General features: G+C 49.0%; 2 protein-coding genes across 2 annotated transcripts in view; one reads left to right on the forward strand and one right to left on the reverse strand.

The window, feature by feature from the left end:
• LOC140419748 (uncharacterized) overlaps positions 1 to 17,078 on the reverse strand; it is a 204,541-nt gene that overhangs the window by 15,556 nt on the left and 171,907 nt on the right. The gene's annotated exons all lie outside the window — the stretch shown is intronic.
• Positions 8,351 to 15,194, forward strand: LOC140419742 (uncharacterized). The gene is made up of 2 exons (XM_072503681.1): positions 8,351 to 8,431; positions 13,658 to 15,194. The coding sequence occupies exon 2, from the start codon at positions 13,774 to 13,776 to the stop codon at positions 15,061 to 15,063; it is 1,290 nt and encodes a 429-aa protein (XP_072359782.1). The 5' UTR covers positions 8,351 to 8,431; positions 13,658 to 13,773; the 3' UTR covers positions 15,064 to 15,194.

A 17,078-nucleotide genomic window follows, 5' to 3' on the forward strand; every position in this document is an offset into this window, starting at 1 on the left:
GGGTGAGCGTAGCACTTCACACCCAACATTCGGGTCAGCAACCGGAAAGGTGGTGGGGCTGCGGGAGCAATGGAGGTTGAAGGGGCCACCACCCCCGCATTGATAGCTCTGGACGGCCCCGCCACTGGCGTAGATGGAGTGGCCATCACGTCAAGAACACCCCCACCGACTTCCGGGTGCGGCGATGACCAGCTGAGTCGCACGTTTCGGCAGCTCCCGGTGAAACGGACTTTTGGGCTCTTGATAGGAGCCCCAACGGCAATTTTGACGGCTAAAAACACTGTGCGGTAAACCAGAAGGGAATCCCCCCTGGATACGGATGGAAAAAGGAGGAGAAAGTGGCCGGATTGCAGTGGATCCTTTAGAACAGCAGCAAGGAAGGCAAGCAAAAACCAAGATGGCGTTGGAAGGCGGCAGTTTAACATGGGGCCCTGAACAACAAGAGTTCTTGAAATGCTGTGTGGGAGAGCTCAAATAGGAAATGAAGAAAGAGCTGTTGGCCCCGATACTACAGGCGATCGAAGGGCTAAAGGAGGAACAAAAGACCCAGGAGCGGGAGCTTCGGGTCGTGAAGGCAAAGGCAGCCGAGAATGAGGACGACATACAGGGCCTGGTGGTGAAGACGGAGATGCATGAGGCACATCAGAAACGATGTGTGGAAAGGTTGGAGGCACTGGAGAACAACGCAAGGAGGAACAACCTGAGGATTCTTGGTCTTCCTGAAGGTGCGGAGGGAGCGGACGTCGGGGCATATGTGAGCACGATGCTGCACTCGTTAATGGGAGCGGAGGCCCCGGCGGGTCCGTTGGAGGTGGAGGGAGCATACCGAGTGATGGCGCGAGGACCGAGAGCAGGAGAAATTCCCAGAGCCATAGTGGTGAGATTCCTCCGTTTTAAGGATAAAGAAATGGTCCTTAGATGGGCAAAGAAAACTCGGAGCAGTAAATGGGAGAACGCGGTGATCCGCGTTTATCAAGACTGGAGTGCGGAGGTGGCGAGAAGGAGGGCGAGCTTTAATCAGGCCAAGGCGGTGCTTCATAAAAAGATAAAATTTGGAATGCTGCAACCGGCAAGACTGTGGGTCACATATCGAGGGAGGCACCACTATTTTGAGACGGCGGATGAAGCGTGGACTTTTATTGTGGAAGAAAAACTGGAATGAGCGGGTTATTAAAAAGAACGTTTGAACAAAGTGGTGGGGCGAATGTGGGGGGCGAAGAGGGGGGTTAAAAAGGGGGGAAAAAGGAGTTTTATGTACTAATCCTGCGATGTGGTAACTTTTCTCTCTTCCACAGGTGGTGATGGGGGAGGAGGGGAGGTGGAGGAGATGGGGCGTTGGCCATTGGGGGCGGGGCCAAGGGAGAAGCGCGGGCTTGGTTCCCGCGTTATGATAATCGTGGCGGGAATAGAGAAGCAGGAAGGAGGGGGCGTCGCACGGTGCGAGCCGAGGTCACGGGGGGAAGCCGAGGTCGGCCAGAGTTTGCTGACTTCTGGGAGCAACATGGGGGGAGTAATTACGCTAGCGGGGGATCTAACGGGGGGGGTGGGAGGGGGGAATTACTGGGTTGCTGCTGCTGGGGAGAGGGGGGAGCTGGTATGGGAGGGGATGGGCGGGGGGGGCACCGCCTGGGGAGATACAGCTGCGTGGGAACCGGGTGAGGATCTGGAAAAAGGGGATGGCTAATCAACAAGGGGGGGGTAGGAAGCCCCCCAACCCGGCTGATCACGTGGAACGTGAGAGGGCTGAACGGGCCGATAAAGAGGGCACAGGTACTCGCACATCTTAAGAAACTTAAGGCAGATGTGGTTATGTTACAGGAAACGCACCTGAAACTGATAGACCAGGTTAGGCTACGCAAAGGATGGGTGGGGCAGGTGTTCCATTCGGGGCTAGATGCGAAAAACAGGGGGGTGGCTATATTAGTGGGGAAGCGGGTAATGTTCGAGGCATAGACTATAGTGGCGGATAACGGGGGCAGATACGTGATGGTGAGTGGCAAACTACAGGGGGAGACGGTGGTTTTGGTAAACGTATATGCCCCGAACTGGGATGATGCCAATTTTATGAGGCGGATGCTAGGACACATTCCGGACCTAGAGATGGGAAAGCTGATAATGGGGGGAGATTTTAATACGGGGTTGGAACCAGGGCTGGATAGGTCCAAGTCCAGGACTGGAAGGAGGCCGGCAGCAGCCAAGGTACTTAAAGATTTTATGGAGCAGATGGGAGGTGTAGACCCGTGGAGATTTAGCAAACCTAGGAGTAAGGAGTTCTCGTTCTTCTCCTATGTCCATAAAGTCTACTCGCGAATAGACTTTTTTGTGCTGGGAAGGGCATTGATTCCGAAGGTGAGGGGAACGTAGTATACGGCTATAGCCATTTCGGATCACGCTCCACACTGGGTGGACTTGGAGATAGGGGAGGAAACAGGAGGGCGCCCACCCTGGAGAATGGTCATGGGACTAATGGCAGATGAGGGTGTGTGTCTAAGGGTGAGGGGGTGCATTGAAAAGTACTTGGAACTCAATGATAATGGGGAGGTCCAGGTGGGAGTGGTCTGGGAGGCGCTGAAGGCGGTGGTTAGAGGGGAGCTGATATCAATAAGGGCACATAAAGGGAAGCAGGAGAGTAAGGAACGGGAGCGGTTGCTGCAAGAACTTTTGAGGGTGGACAGACAATATGCGGAAGCACCGGAGGAGGGACTGTACAGGGAAAGGCAAAGGCTACATGTAGAATTTGACTTGCTGACTACGGGCACTGCAGAGGCACAATGGAGGAAGGCACAGGGTGTACAGTACGAATATGGGGAGAAGGCGAGCAGGTTGCTGGCACACCAATTGAGGAAAAGGGGAGCAGCGAGGGAAATAGGGGGAGTGAGGGATGAGGAAGGAGAGATGGAGCGGGGAGCGGAGAGAGTGAATGGAGTGTTCAAGACATTTTATAAAAAATTATATGAAGCTCAACCCCTGGATGGGAAGGAGAGAATGATGGGCTTTTTGGATCGGCTGGAATTTCCCAAGGTGGAAGAGCAGGAAAGGGTGGGACTGGGAGCACAGATCGAGGTAGAAGAAGTGGTGAAAGGAATTAGGAGCATGCAGGCGGGAAAGGCCCCGGGACCGGATGGATTCCCAGTCGAATTCTATAGAAAATATGTGGACTTGCTCGCCCCGGTATTGACGAGGACCTTTAATGAGGCAAAGGAAAGGGGACAACTGCCCCCGACTATGTCTGAAGCAACGATATTGCTTCTCTTAAAGAAGGAAAAGGACCCGCTACAATGCGGGTCCTATAGACCTATTTCCCTCCTAAATGTAGATGCCAAGATCCTGGCCAAGGTAATGGCAATGAGAATAGAGGAATGTGTCCCGGGGGTGGTCCACGAGGACCAAACTGAGTTTGTGAAGGGGAGACAGCTGAACACGAATATACGGAGGCTGTTAGGGGTAATGATGATGCCCCCACCAGAGGGGGAAACGGAGATAGTAGTGGCGATGGATGCCGAGAAAGCATTTGATAGAGTGGAGTGGGATTATTTGTGGGAGGTGCTGAGGAGATTTGGTTTTGGAGAGGGGTATGTTAGATGGGTGCAGCTGTTGTATAGGGCCCCGATGGCGAGCGTGGTCACGAATGGACGGGGATCTGCATATTTTCGGCTCCATAGAGGGACAAGGCAGGGATGCCCTCTGTCCCCATTATTGTTTGCACTGGCGATTGAGCCCCTGGCGATAGCGTTGAGGGGTTCCAAGAAGTGGAGGGGAGTACTTAGAGGAGGAGAGGAACACCGGGTATCTTTGTATGCGGACAATTTGTTACTATACGTGGCAGACCCGGCGGAGGGGATGCCAGAAATAATGCGGATACTTGGGGAGTTTGCGGATTTTTCAGGGTATAAATTGAACATGGGGAAGAGTGAGCTGTTTGTGGTGCATCCAGGGGAGCAGAGTAGAGAAATAGAGGACCTACCGTTGAGGAAGGTAACAAGGGACTTTCGTTACCTGGGGATCCAGATAGCCAAGAATTGGGGCACATTGCATAGGTTAAATTTAACGCGGTTGGTGGAACAAATGGAGGAGGATTTCAAGAGATGGGATATGGTATCCCTGTCACTGGCAGGGAGGGTGCAGGCGGTTAAGATGGTGGTCCTCCCGAGATTCCTCTTTGTGTTTCAGTGCCCCCCGGTGGTGATCACGAAGGCTTTTTAAAAAAGGATTGAAAAGAGCATCATGGGTTTTGTGTGGGCCGGGAAGACCCCGAGAGTGAGGAAGGGATTCTTACAGCGTAGCAGGGATGGGGGGGGGGGGCTGGCACTACCGAGCCTAAGTGAGTATTATTGGGCCGCTAATATTTCAATGGTGAGTAAGTGGATGGAAGAGGAGGAGGGAGCGGCGTGGAAGAGATTAGAGAGGGCGTCCTGTAGGGGGACTAGCCTACAGGCTATGGTGACAGCCCCATTGCCGTTCTCACCGAGGAACTACACCACAAGCCCGGTGGTGGTGGCTACACTGAAGATTTGGGGACAGTGGAGACGGCATAGGGGAAAGACTGGAGCCTTGGGGGGGTCCCCGATAAGAAACAACCATAGGTTTGCCCCGGGGGGAATGGATGGGGGATATGGAATGTGGCAAAGAGCAGGAATAACGCAACTGAAAGATCTGTTTGTGGATGGGAAGTTCGCGAGTCTGGGAGCGCTGACCGAGAAATACGGATTGCCCCAAGGGAATGCATTCAGGTATATGCAACTGAGGGCTTTTGCGAGGCAACAGGTGAGGGAATTCCCGCAGCTCCCGACACAAGAGGTGCAGGACAGAGTGATCTCAAAGACATGGGTGGGGGATGGTAAGGTGTCAGATATATATAGGGAAATGAGGGACGAAGAGGAGACTATGGTAGGTGACCTAAAAGGGAAATGGGAAGAAGAGCTGGGGGAGGAGATCGAGGAGGGGCTGTGGGCAGATGCCCTAAGCAGGGTAAACTCGTCGTCCTCATGTGCCAGGCTAAGCCTGATTCAGTTTAAGGGATTACACAGGGCGCATATGACTGGAGCACGACTCAGTAAATGTTTTGGGGTGGAGGATAGGTGTGTGAGGTGCTCGAGAAGCCCAGCGAATCATACCCATATGTTTTGGTCATGCCCGGAACTACAGGGGTTTTGGATGGTTTTTGGATGACAAAGGTGCTTTCAAAAGTAGTGGGGGTCCGGGTCGAACCAAGCTGGGGGTTGGCTATATTTGGGGTTGCACAAGAGCCGGGAGTGCAGGAGGCGAGAGAGGCCGATGTTTTGGCCTTTGCGTCCCTAGTAGCCCGGCGCAGGATATTGCTAATGTGGAAAGAAGCCAAGCCCCCGGGGGTGGAGACCTGGATAAATGACATGGCAGTGTTTATAAAGCTAGAGCGGATTAAGTTCGTTCTAAGGGGGTCGGCTCAAGGGTTCACCAGGCGGTGGCAACCGTTCGTCGAATACCTCGCAGAAAGATAGATGGAATGGAAAAAAGGCAGCAGCAGCAGCCCAGGATCGGGGGGGGCGGGGGGGGAGAGGAACCAGAAGGACTCAGGGTTGTTAATATATACGGTATAATATGTATAGGTCGTTGCTGCAGATAATTATATATTGGACTGTTAAATTATATTTTTGGAGAGTGTTACTTGTGATAAGGCAGTTGCCAATTAGGGTTAGTTTTCATTTTTGTTATTTATTATTGATTCATTTTCTGTTTATAAAATAGGTCATTGTTATTTGTGTTGTTATAATATTATGTAATGGATGCACAATGTACTGTGTTGGTTGACCAAAACTTTTCAATAAAATATTTTTTTTTAAAAAGAACACCCCCACCCCAATGTGGGCTTTGTCATGTTGGAATTGAAGGAGAAATAGACAGTGGGGAGGGAGGGTGTAAGGGGAAGTGGGAGGTGGAACAATGTACTCTCCTCCACAGGTAGGTATATGGAGGAGCGAGGCAAGGAAGGGAAGAATGAGCAACGGACACAGTGGGAGGTGGTTAGCAACACAAGAGGGTGGGGCACCATAGATTGCAGGATATCATCAAATTTACAGTGCAGAAGGAGGCCATTCGGCCCATCGAGTCTGCACCGGCTCTTGGAAAGAGCACCCTACCCAAGGTCAACACCGCCACCCTATCCCCATAACCCAGCAACCCCACCCAACACTAAGGGCAATTTTGGACACTAAGGGCAATTTATCATGGCCAATCCACCTAACCTGCACATCTTTGGACTGTGGGAGGAAACCGGAGCACCCGGAGGAAACCCACGCACACACGGGGAGGATGTGCAGACTCCGCACAGACAGTGACTCAAGTCAGGAATCGAACCTGGGACCCTGGAGCTGTGAAGCAATTGTGCTATCCACAAGGCTACCGTGCTGCCCCAGGATGCCTGAGGTGGGAGACTCCTGAGATTCCGGTGAAGTTGGAGGATTGGGGTATATAGGCAGATCTTCAGCCTGGGAAGGGGCCCAATAAAAAACACAGTCCGTACTCCCACTCGAGGTCGACGACACCGAAGTAAGTGGCGCTGGTTCGCGAGGTCTTCGGCCCAAGTAGGGCTCAGCAAAAACACAGTCCGTGCTCCCACCCTGGAACGACCACCCAATGGACACGGCTTCCTCCCTGCAGAAAGAAGCCGCTGGTGTATGGGGCCCTGAGCCCAGGAGGGGCTCAGCAACCACACTGTCCACTCGAACCCGTCCCGGAACAAGCACACCGGATAGAATAAGGAAGGCCTGACAGTTGGGAGAACTGGGCAGGGCCGGGCCCTCAGCCTGGTAGGGGCCTAGCAAACAAGCAGTCCAAAGGGCTTTACTCCCACCTTGATGTTACATTCGCCTTCTTGTTGTTCTCCATCTCTCCTTCCTTCCCTCACCTCTCCTTCCTCCAGGCAGCTCAGCAGCAACCAGCAATGGAAACAGGCAGCAAACTGAGCAACAGAGAGAGTGAGAGAGCAGCAACAGCCACTCTCCACCACAGCAACAATGTCACAACTCCAAAGTCTGGAGTGCTGGCTTTGGATTGGCCATGCTAAATTGCCCTTTAAGTGGAAAAATTAATAAAAATGAAATAAATTTGGGGTGAGAAAGCATATGAGCAACAGAGTTTTGGATGATCTCAGGTTTCCAGGTGCTGGGAAGCAGGGTCAATGTGAGAGGCTGGTCAGGAATGCATTGGAATAGACAAACCTCAAGTTGACGTGGGTATGAATGAGGAGTGCAGCAGCAGACAAGCTGGGGTAGGCTGGAGGTAACGTTACAGAGGTGGAATTATGTGGTGTGTGTGTGATGGTGTGGATATGTGATCAGAAACTCGTCTTGGATTTAAATCTGACACCAAGATTGTGAAGACTGTGGTTCAGCTTCAAACAGTTCCCAGGGAGAGGGATGGACTCGGTAGTTAGAGAACGGAATTTCTAATGGTGACCGAACACAATGGCTTTGGTCTTCCCAATTTTTAATTTGAGGAAATTTCTGCTCATCCTGGATGTGGGATAAGTAGTTTGATAATTTAGTACCAGTGGAGGAATGGAGAGGGATGGGGGTGAGGCAGAGCTGGGTGTTGTCAGTGTATATGTGAAAACTAACATGGTGTATTTGGATGGCAGGACAGTGGATAGCACTGCTGCCTCACAGCACCAGGGACCCAGGTTCGATTCTGGCTTTGGATGACTGTGTGTGTGGAGTTTGTGCATTCTCCCTAAATCTGTGTGGGTTTCCATCGGATGCTCCCACAGTCCAAAGATATGCAGGTTAGGTGGTGTTATGGGGATAGGGTAGGGTAGTGGGCCTAGCTAGGGCGCTCTTTCAGACGTATAGTGCAAACCCGAATGGCAGACGGTTCACAACCATGGTGAAATATTTTGCCCCTGGATGAGCTCTTGACCACATATCCACATCACCAAGATTGCCGATTTCCACCTCAGTAACATAGCTTGACTCCGCCTTAGTCCCTGTTCATCTGCTGCAGAATCCATCATCCATTCTTCTGTTACCTCTCAACCAAATTATTCCAACGCACTCGCAGCCGGACTCCAACATTAAACAACCCCCTCCGCCCCATCCAAAACTCTGCTACCCATGTGCGTATACACACCAAGTCTTATTTACCCAGCTCCTGTGCCCGCTGATCTACAAATGTTTCCTTTCAAACGGTACAAAGTTTTAATTTTTCTTTTCCTCCTCTCCTCCACACACACACACCCTTTTGAGATCTCTGCACTCATTTAATTCCAGCCACGTGAGCATTCCTGATCTTAATCTCTCTTGAAGTCTGACACCAGGTTGAAGTCCATTTGGAATCACTCCAAACAAACCTGTTGGACTTTAACCTGCTGATGTCAGACTTCTCACAAAGGAAGATGGCGGCCGCTTTGTCCCCTCTGTGAGAAAGCTCCAGCCCCCGCTCAGGTATTTGGCTACCGGTAAGTTATTTTTCTGGAAATTCGGTTTATACAACATGTTTCCAAAGTGTGTCTGACGACCCAATGATCCATCTCTCCCTCCGACCCGCCATTCCCACCTTTACAGGTTGTGCATCCGACAAAGAACCTTTTTCTGGGTCGCCATTAGTCACACTGCGCATGCTTCACTCAGCCCAGTCCCGCCCCCTCATTCTCTGCTCCCGACCAGTCCTCCGGGCCCGCCCCCTCTTTCCCTATTAGTCCGGTATTGCCGTCAATCATTCCCCGGGCATTGTGAGGTGTCAGCGGGGCGGGGTTCGCAAATCCCGAGTGCGGCCCCAGCACATTGTGAGGTTTCGGGTGAGAGGTCAGTGTCGGGGGGGGGGCGGGGTTCACAAATCCCGAGTGCGGCCCCAGCACATTGTGAGGTGTCAGGTGAGAGGTCAGTTGGTTGTTGTTTTCGGGGGGTGGGGAGGTTTACAAATCCCGAGTGCGGCCCGAGAGCCGAATGTGAAACAATGAACATTCTCCACTCTATCCGTCACTTCCGGCTTCCCTCCAGAACCTCACAGAGACCAGGGGGGGAGACACTGACCCAGTCACAATGTCACTGCCTTAGTGGAAAAGTCTAATGTAACACCCCCTGTTCAAAAAGGCAGAAAGTAGGAAACTAGTTAGTTTAACGCCTGTTGTTGGGAAACTGTTGGAATTCATTATTGAGGAAGTAGTAACTGGACATTTGGGAAAGTCAAACTGCAATCCATCGGAGTCAGCCTGGTTTGGTGAAGGGTAAATCGTGTTTGACAAACTTGTTGGAGTTCTTGGAAGATGACGGAAGAGAAAACGCTGGAAAATCTCAGCAGGTCTGGCAGCATCTGTAGAGAAAGAAAAGAGCGGACGTTTCGAATCCGATCACTGTTAAAATGAACAGACAAAGTGAGAACTAGTTATACTGTGGAGTGAGAATAGAAGATGAGTCATAGCCACAGAAACACAGGGAAACGGGGTGCTAATAGCCACAGAAACCAAGGGGAAAGAGTGCTAATGGCAGTCCCCAGAGAGAACAAAAGATGTGAAATGCCAAACAGCAGAGAAACTAACCAGAGGGTGAACTGTAGATGTGGGTGGGGGAGGGGGAGGGGGGGGTGAAGCAAATAGGAGAAAGGGTAAGGAAAGGTGGATAAGATGGGGGGTGTTAAATATATATTAAGAAAGACAAGAAGTGGTAAAAGACAGTTAAAATGAAATGGGATAATATATTATATATTAAGTAATATATTAGATTGGATAGAGGATTGGCGAACCAACAGACAGCAGAGCATAGGGACTATATTATATTAGATTTATTGACACATGTATTGAGTTATAGTGAAAAGAATTGTTCTGCATACAGTTCCATACATGAAAAACATAGGGACATAGGACACATGATAAATACACAATGTAAATACATAGACATCGGATAAGGCATATGGAGTGTAGTACTATGTCTTCAGTGGAAAAAATGCGAGGAGAGATCAGTTCAGTCCATAACAGGGTGGTTCAGGAGTCTGGTAACAGCATGGAAGAAGCTGTTTTTGAATCTGTTTGTGCGTGTTCTCAGGCTTTTGTATCTTCTGCCCAATGGAAGAGAGAATAACACAGGTGTGAGGGGTCTTGGATTATGCTCATCTGTCTTTTTCTGGTTGGGAAGCTGTAACTAGTGGTGTGTCATAGGGTTCGGTCCCCGGTCCCCAACTATTTACAATCCAAATTAATGACTATGGGATTGATAGAATGTACGATAACCAAATTTGCAGCCAACACCGAAAGCAAGTTGTAATGAGGAAATTAGAAATAAACTAATGGATATGGATAGATTAGGTGAGTGGGCTAAAATGTGGCATGTGCATAAATGAAAATCGCTTATTGTCACAAGTAGGCTTCAAATGAAGTTACTGTGAGAAGCCCCTAGTCGCCACATTCCGGCGCCTGTTCGGGGAGGCTGGTACGGGAATTGAACCGTGCTGCTGGCCTGCTTTCAAAGCCAGCGATTTAGCCCTGTGGTAAACAGCCCCTGTGTGGTTATCCATTTTGTTCAGAGGAATAAAAAGGCACTTATTATCTAAATGGAGAGAAACTTCAAAATGCTTTTGTACCGAGGGATCTGGGTGCCCTTGTGCACGGATCGCAGACAGTCCGCAGGTGAAGCCGGTAATAAGGGAGGCAAATAAAACTGAGTACTTTCTAAATGGAAAGAGGTTAAGTACAGTGGATGTCCAAAGAGACTTTGGGTTCATAAAATCTACAACACAGAGACAGGCTCTTCAACCCAAACAGGTCCATGCCAACCGAAGGGCCCATCTAAGCTAACCCCATTTGCCTGCATTTGGCCTATATCCCTCTAAACCTTTCCTATCCGTATATCTGTCCAAATCCTTTTCAATGTTGTCAATGTCCATTCCTCAACTACTTCCACCGGCAGCTCATTCCACATACGTACCACCCTTTGTGTAAAAACATTGCTCCTGAGCATCCCATTAATTATTTCCCCTCTGAACTTAAACCTATGCCCTCCAGTCCTCGATTCCCCGAACCTGAGAAAAAGACTGAGAGCATTCATCCTATCCATGCCTCTCATGATCTTATACACCTCAATAAGATCACCCCCTCAGTCTCCTATGCTCCAAAGAAAAAGGTCCTGGCCTGTGCAATCTCTCCCTGTAACTCAGTCCCTTGAGTCCTGGCAATATCCTTGTAAATCTCTTCTGCACTCTCTCCAGTTTAGTAACATCTTTCAGTTAGCAAGGCAATCAAAACTGAACACAATACTCCAGGTGCGGCCAACGTCCTGTACAACTGCAACATAACTTCCCAACTTCTATACTCAGTGCCCTGACTGATGAAGGCCAAAAACCTTCTTCACTGCCCTATCTACCTGTGACTCCACCTTTAGAGAACTGTGCACCTGAACTCCAAGATCCCTCTGTTCCACGATACTCCCTCAGGCCCTACCATTCACTGTGAAAGTCCTACCTTGATTTGACTTTCTGAACTGCAACACCTCACACTTATCTGTATTGAACTCCATTTGCCATTTCTCGGCCCACTTCCCCAGCTGATCAAGATCCTGCTGCAATTTTTGATAACCTTCCTCACTGTCTACACTCATTTACTCATCATGCCTTGTACATTCTCATCCAATTCGTTGATATAGATACAAACACTAATCTCCAAGTTCGTAATCTCCTAGTTACTCCCCGATTTAGTTAATTACTCCAGTTTTTCAGATTTAGAACAGATTCCCAACCAGTCACTCAGCTTTACTCTGATGGCACAGAGAAAGACATTCAGCCCATTGAGTCCATGCTAGCTCTCTGGAGCAATCCAGTCACTCCCATTCTCCTGCTCTATCCCTGTATCCTCGCAGGTTTATTTCCCTCAGATGTCTATCAAGTTTCCTTTTGAAATCAAATCATTCATTGTGTCTATTTTCAAACTCCCTCATCGGCAGCAAGTTTCAGGTTATTGCCGCTTGCTGTGTAAAAACATACATCTCGTATCACCTCATATCGCCTGTATCTTTTACATACAAACTAGGAACAGGCCACTCGGCCCCTCGAGCCTGCTCAGCATTCAATAAGATTGCGGCTGATCTCATTCTAACCTCAACTCCACATTCCTGTCTACCCCTGATGACCTTTCACCCCTTGCTTATCAAGAATCTATCCAACTCTGCCTTAAAAATATTCAAGGTCTCTGCTTCCACTGCCTTTTAAGGACGCAAGTTCCAAAGTCTTACAACCCTCAAGAGAATTAAAAATCCTCATCTCCATCTTAAATGGGCAGCGCGGTAGCATTGTGGATAGCACAATTGCTTCACAGCTCCAGGGTCCCAGGTTCGATTCCGGCTTGGGTCACTGTGCGGAGTCTGCACGTTCTCCCCGTGTGTGCGTGGGTTTCCTCTGGGTGCTCCGGTTTCCTCCCACAGTCCAGAGATGGGCAGGTTAGGTGGATTGGCCATGCTAAATTGTCCTTAGTGTCCAAAATTGCCCTTAGTGTTGGGTGGGGTTACTGGGTTATGGGGATAGGGTGGAGGTGTTGTCCTTGGTGCTCTTTCCAAGAGCCGGTGCAGACTCGATGGGCCGAATGGCCTCCTTCTGCACTGTAAATTCTATGAAATGGGTGACCCCTTATTTTGTTGGGGCTGGTTTAGCACACTGGGCTAAATCGCTGGCTTTTAAAGCAGATCAAGACAGCCCAGCAGCACGGTTCAATTCCCGTACCAGCCTCCCCGAACAGGCGCCGGAATATGGCGACTAGGGGCTTTTCACAGTAACTTAATTTGAAGCCTACTTGTGACAATAAGCGATTTTCATTTAATTTAGTACAGTGGTTAGCACTTTTGTTTCACAGACCAGGGTTCCAAGTTTGATTCCCGCCTTGGTCACTGTGCGGAGTCTGCATGTTCTCCCCGTGTCTGCGTGGGTTTCCTCCGGGTGTTCTGGTTTCCTCCCACAAGTCCCAAAGACGTGCTGTTAGGTAATTTGGACATTCTGAATTCTCCCTCCCTGTACCTGAACAGGCGCCGGAATGTGGCGACTAGGGGCTTTTCACAGTAACCTCATTGCAGTGTTAATGTTGTGACAATAAAGATTTTTCTTTTTAACCACTGTGCCAACGGAAGCATAGTTTCCCTGTTTTGGTATCAATATTACTATCTATGAAGATTGCGATCGAATTTGCTTTGCCAACTATTCTCTTAATACGCTTGTCAGTCATCCAACCTGCTGAGACACCAGCGAGTTCACAAGTAACCACAGTGATTGGATTTTGCTGTTACTCACATTCATGTTCATTTGGGTCTCTTTCTGCTGATAACAAACTCCAGCCCATTTACAGGGGCTAATATTCTGGCTAAAAGTCAAATAAATTAGATTTGTGTGAAATACGCAGTGTGTTGAAACTTTTTAATATCTCTGACACAAGTTAGTTCCTTTTGAAGTACTCTCGCTCTCCCCTGTCTCTTCCATCCTCACCTCCAACAAGAAGTGTGAGGAGCTTGTGGAGCTTCTTTGTGACTGAGATTGAGTAAATCTCTCCTCCCAAAGTGGTCAGTTGGGTTTGTAGGACAATCCAGCAGTTTTCATGGTCACTTTTTCCCAGTGTTGGCCCCACAAATGACCAGATTCATTCAGCTCAATTTCACAACCTGCCTTTGTGTTTTTGTGGGTTCTCTCTCATTCCATTTTTTCTGTTTTAAATCAGTTTCACAGGGTGTTCGAAGGGGAGGCTTCAAAGTCCGGAAATTCAAACCAAGCATCACATCAGGATCTGACAGAGTCCTCAATTTATCATATCCTGAATATCATCGGATTTTGAACATGGAAGGAAAAAGCATCGTTCACAGTGGGGAGAAACCGTACACGTGTTGTGTGTGTGGACGAGGATTTGCTCAATCATCAGGCCTCACAAGCCACAAATGCATTCCCACTGAGGAGAAATCGTGGAAATGTGAGGACTGTGGGAAAGGATTCACTTCCCAATCCAAGCTGGAAATTCATCGATACAGTCACACTCCGGAGAGACTATTCATCTGCTCAGAGTGTGGGAAGGGATTCACTCTGTCATCCATTCCATCCACATACCAGGGAGTTCACACTGGGGAGAGACCATTCACCTGCTCAGAGTGTGGGAAGGGATTCACTATTTCAGCCCACGTGCTGAGTCGCCAGCGAGTTCACACTGATGAGAGACCGTTTCAATGTCCAGACTGCGGGAAGTGCAAGAAAACATCTGGGGATCTGATGAGCCATCAACGTGTTCACACTGACGAGAGACCGTTCAGGTGCTCTTACTGCGGAACTGGGTTCAGACGATCATCTGACCTCACTGTACATCGGCGCATTCACACTGGGGAGAGACCATTCACCTGCGACAAGTGTGGGAAGGGATTCACTCAGTCATCCGACCTGCAGAAGCACCACCGAGTTCACACTGGGGAGAGGCCATTCACCTGCTCCGAGTGTGGAAAGGGATTCACTCAGTCATCCGACCTGAAGAACCACTATCGAATTCACACTGGAGAGAGGCCATTCGTCTGCACCAAGTGTGGGAAGGGATTCGCTCAGTCATTCAACCTGCTGAGACACCAGGGAGTTCACACTGGAGAGAGACCGTTCGCCTGCTCCGAGTGTGGGAAGGGATTCACCACTTCGTCCCACCTGCTGAGACACCAACGAATTCACACTGGGGAGAGACCATTCGCCTGCACCGTGTGTGGGAAGGGATTCAATGAGTCATCCGAACTGCTGAGTCACCAGCGAGTTCACACTGATGAGAGACCGTTTCAATGCCCAGACTGCGGGAGGTGCTTTAAACGTTCTGGAGAACTGATGCGCCATCAACGTATTCACACTGACGTGAAACCATTCGTGTGCTCTCACTGCGGGACTGGGTTCAGACAATCATCTCAGCTCACTGAACATCAGCGAATTCACACTGGGGAGAGGCCATTTGCCTGTGCCCAGTGTGGGAAGGGATTCGCTCAGTCAACCGACCTGCGGAAGCACCAACGAATTCACACTGGAGAGAGACCGTTCACCTGCTCCAAGTGTGGGAAGGGATTCACTCAGTCATCCAACCTGCTGAGACACCAGCGAGTTCACAAGTAATTACAGTGATTGGATTTTGCTGTTACTCACATTCAGGACAGAACCATGTTCATTTGGGTCTCTTTCTGCTGATAACAAACTCCAGCCCATTTACAGGGGCTAAAAGTCAAATAAATTAGATTTGTGTGAAATACACAGTGTGTTGAAACTTTTTAATATCTCTGGCACAAGTTATTTGATTTTGATGTTCTCTCGCTCTCCCCTGTCTCTTCCATCCTCACCTCCAACAAGAAGTGTGAGGAGCTTGTGGAGCTTCTTTGTGACTGAGATTGAGTAAATCCGATCAGCTGCCTCTGCTGCTTCCCTCCCTTCCACGCTCCCAGCGGACCAAACTGTCTCTAAATTTCATCCTTTCCCGAGCCCTGAGCCCACATCTTTCTCTAGTTTCTCTCCCATCTCCCCTCATGCCCTCTCAGAGCTCATCTTGTCCATGAGACCCAGCTCCTGCTCCATCGACCCTATTCCCACTGAGCTACTGATCAGCCAACTACCCTGTGTCCATGGATATTGTCAACATTTCTCTCTCTTCATGTTCTGTGTTATGGGCAAGGGTTTAGAAAACTCCAAAGTATATGATGGAAATCACCTGACCTATGACTGTTTATTGATTTTGGTTCTGATGAGCGCAAGAGCCTGCCTTTCAGGTGTTACTCAACAGAGTCCTTCGGTGCTTTTTAATCAAAAATAACAAGCTTCATTCTAAGAATTTAGTTAACATTTATATAAACACACACAATATAAACACACACAATAAGAATTATTATTATCTACAAACATAAAGACCCCATACAGCTACCGTAATCTATGTATAACTCTAAATGAATTCCCCCCCTTTAACTGTTCCAATTCAATAACATGATCCCATAAACCAAAAACCCCTTTTTACAAAAACAGCAGGTAACTATAATCATCGGGTTTCTTCCTTGGAATAACTCTTCAAATTAAAAATAGAGAGACAGGCCAAAATACTTCTCTGTCTGAGTCTACAGCAGCCAAATGTAAAATCGAAAGTAAAACTCACAGAGCCACAAACCAGCTCCAAAACTCAAAGCGGAAGTAAAACCCAGTGCCACAGCCCAGCTCCACCCATACAATGACATCATTGAAGCCATGTGATAAGACAAAAACATTTCTTAAAGGGACACTCACATGACAACTGTCCCTCTGTCCTTCAAATCTGCCATCATCACTCCCTCCTCAATAAAACAAACCCTTGACCCTGCCATCCTTACAAATTACTGCCCCATCTTCAACCTCCCTCTCCTCTCCAAACTCTTTGAACATGTTGCCACCTCCCAAATCCTTGCCCATCTTTCCCAGAATTCCCATGTTTGAATCCCTTCAATCAGGTCTCTGCCCTGTCACAGTGAAATACAAGCGACAAACAGAATCTTACCGGGAGAGATGGACAGACAATCCGGGAGCTTGGATCCAACACGGATATGTTCATAAGACTAGAAGCAAGGGTAGCAGCACAGTCATTATTAAGTGATAACAATACCTGCTGGAGACAGGCAGACAACTAAACAACACGAATCACAACACTAAGCTACCTAGACCCATATACCCGAGACAGGAAGGGGAATTGAAGACAGACTGGAAGAACTGAAAGACTCCAGACACATTAACCAAAAACAGATGGAATATCTGAGGGGACAGCAGGTAGAACCAAGGAAGTTCTACCTGCTCAAAATACCCAAACACATAAAGATTGTTATTATTGTCACAAGTAGACTTACGTAAATGCTGCAATGAAGTTACCGTGAAAAGTCTCTAGTCACCACACTCCGGCGCCTGTTCAGATACACAGGGAGAATTCAGAATGTCCAAATCACCTAACAAGTACGTCTTTCGGGACTCCGATGACGGCGGGCGGGAGGCGGCCGCACAATGGAGGGCTTTGGAGAGGTTTTGAGTGCGCTGGTGGAGGAGGCGATTTCCCCGGTGATGACGGCAGTGGCGAGCGGAGGCGCGAGAGCAAGGGGAGGCGCTGAAGGAAGTGGAGGAGACATTAT

The sequence above is a fragment of the Scyliorhinus torazame genome, chromosome 5 (assembly GCF_047496885.1).
Source record: "Scyliorhinus torazame isolate Kashiwa2021f chromosome 5, sScyTor2.1, whole genome shotgun sequence".
NCBI lineage: Eukaryota > Metazoa > Chordata > Chondrichthyes > Carcharhiniformes > Scyliorhinidae > Scyliorhinus > Scyliorhinus torazame.

Bases quoted from the DNA above. Each gene is read 5' to 3' on its own strand.
- LOC140419742 (XM_072503681.1), top strand. From the start codon at position 13,774: ATGGAAGGAAAAAGCATCGTTCACAGTGGGGAGAAACCGTACACGTGT.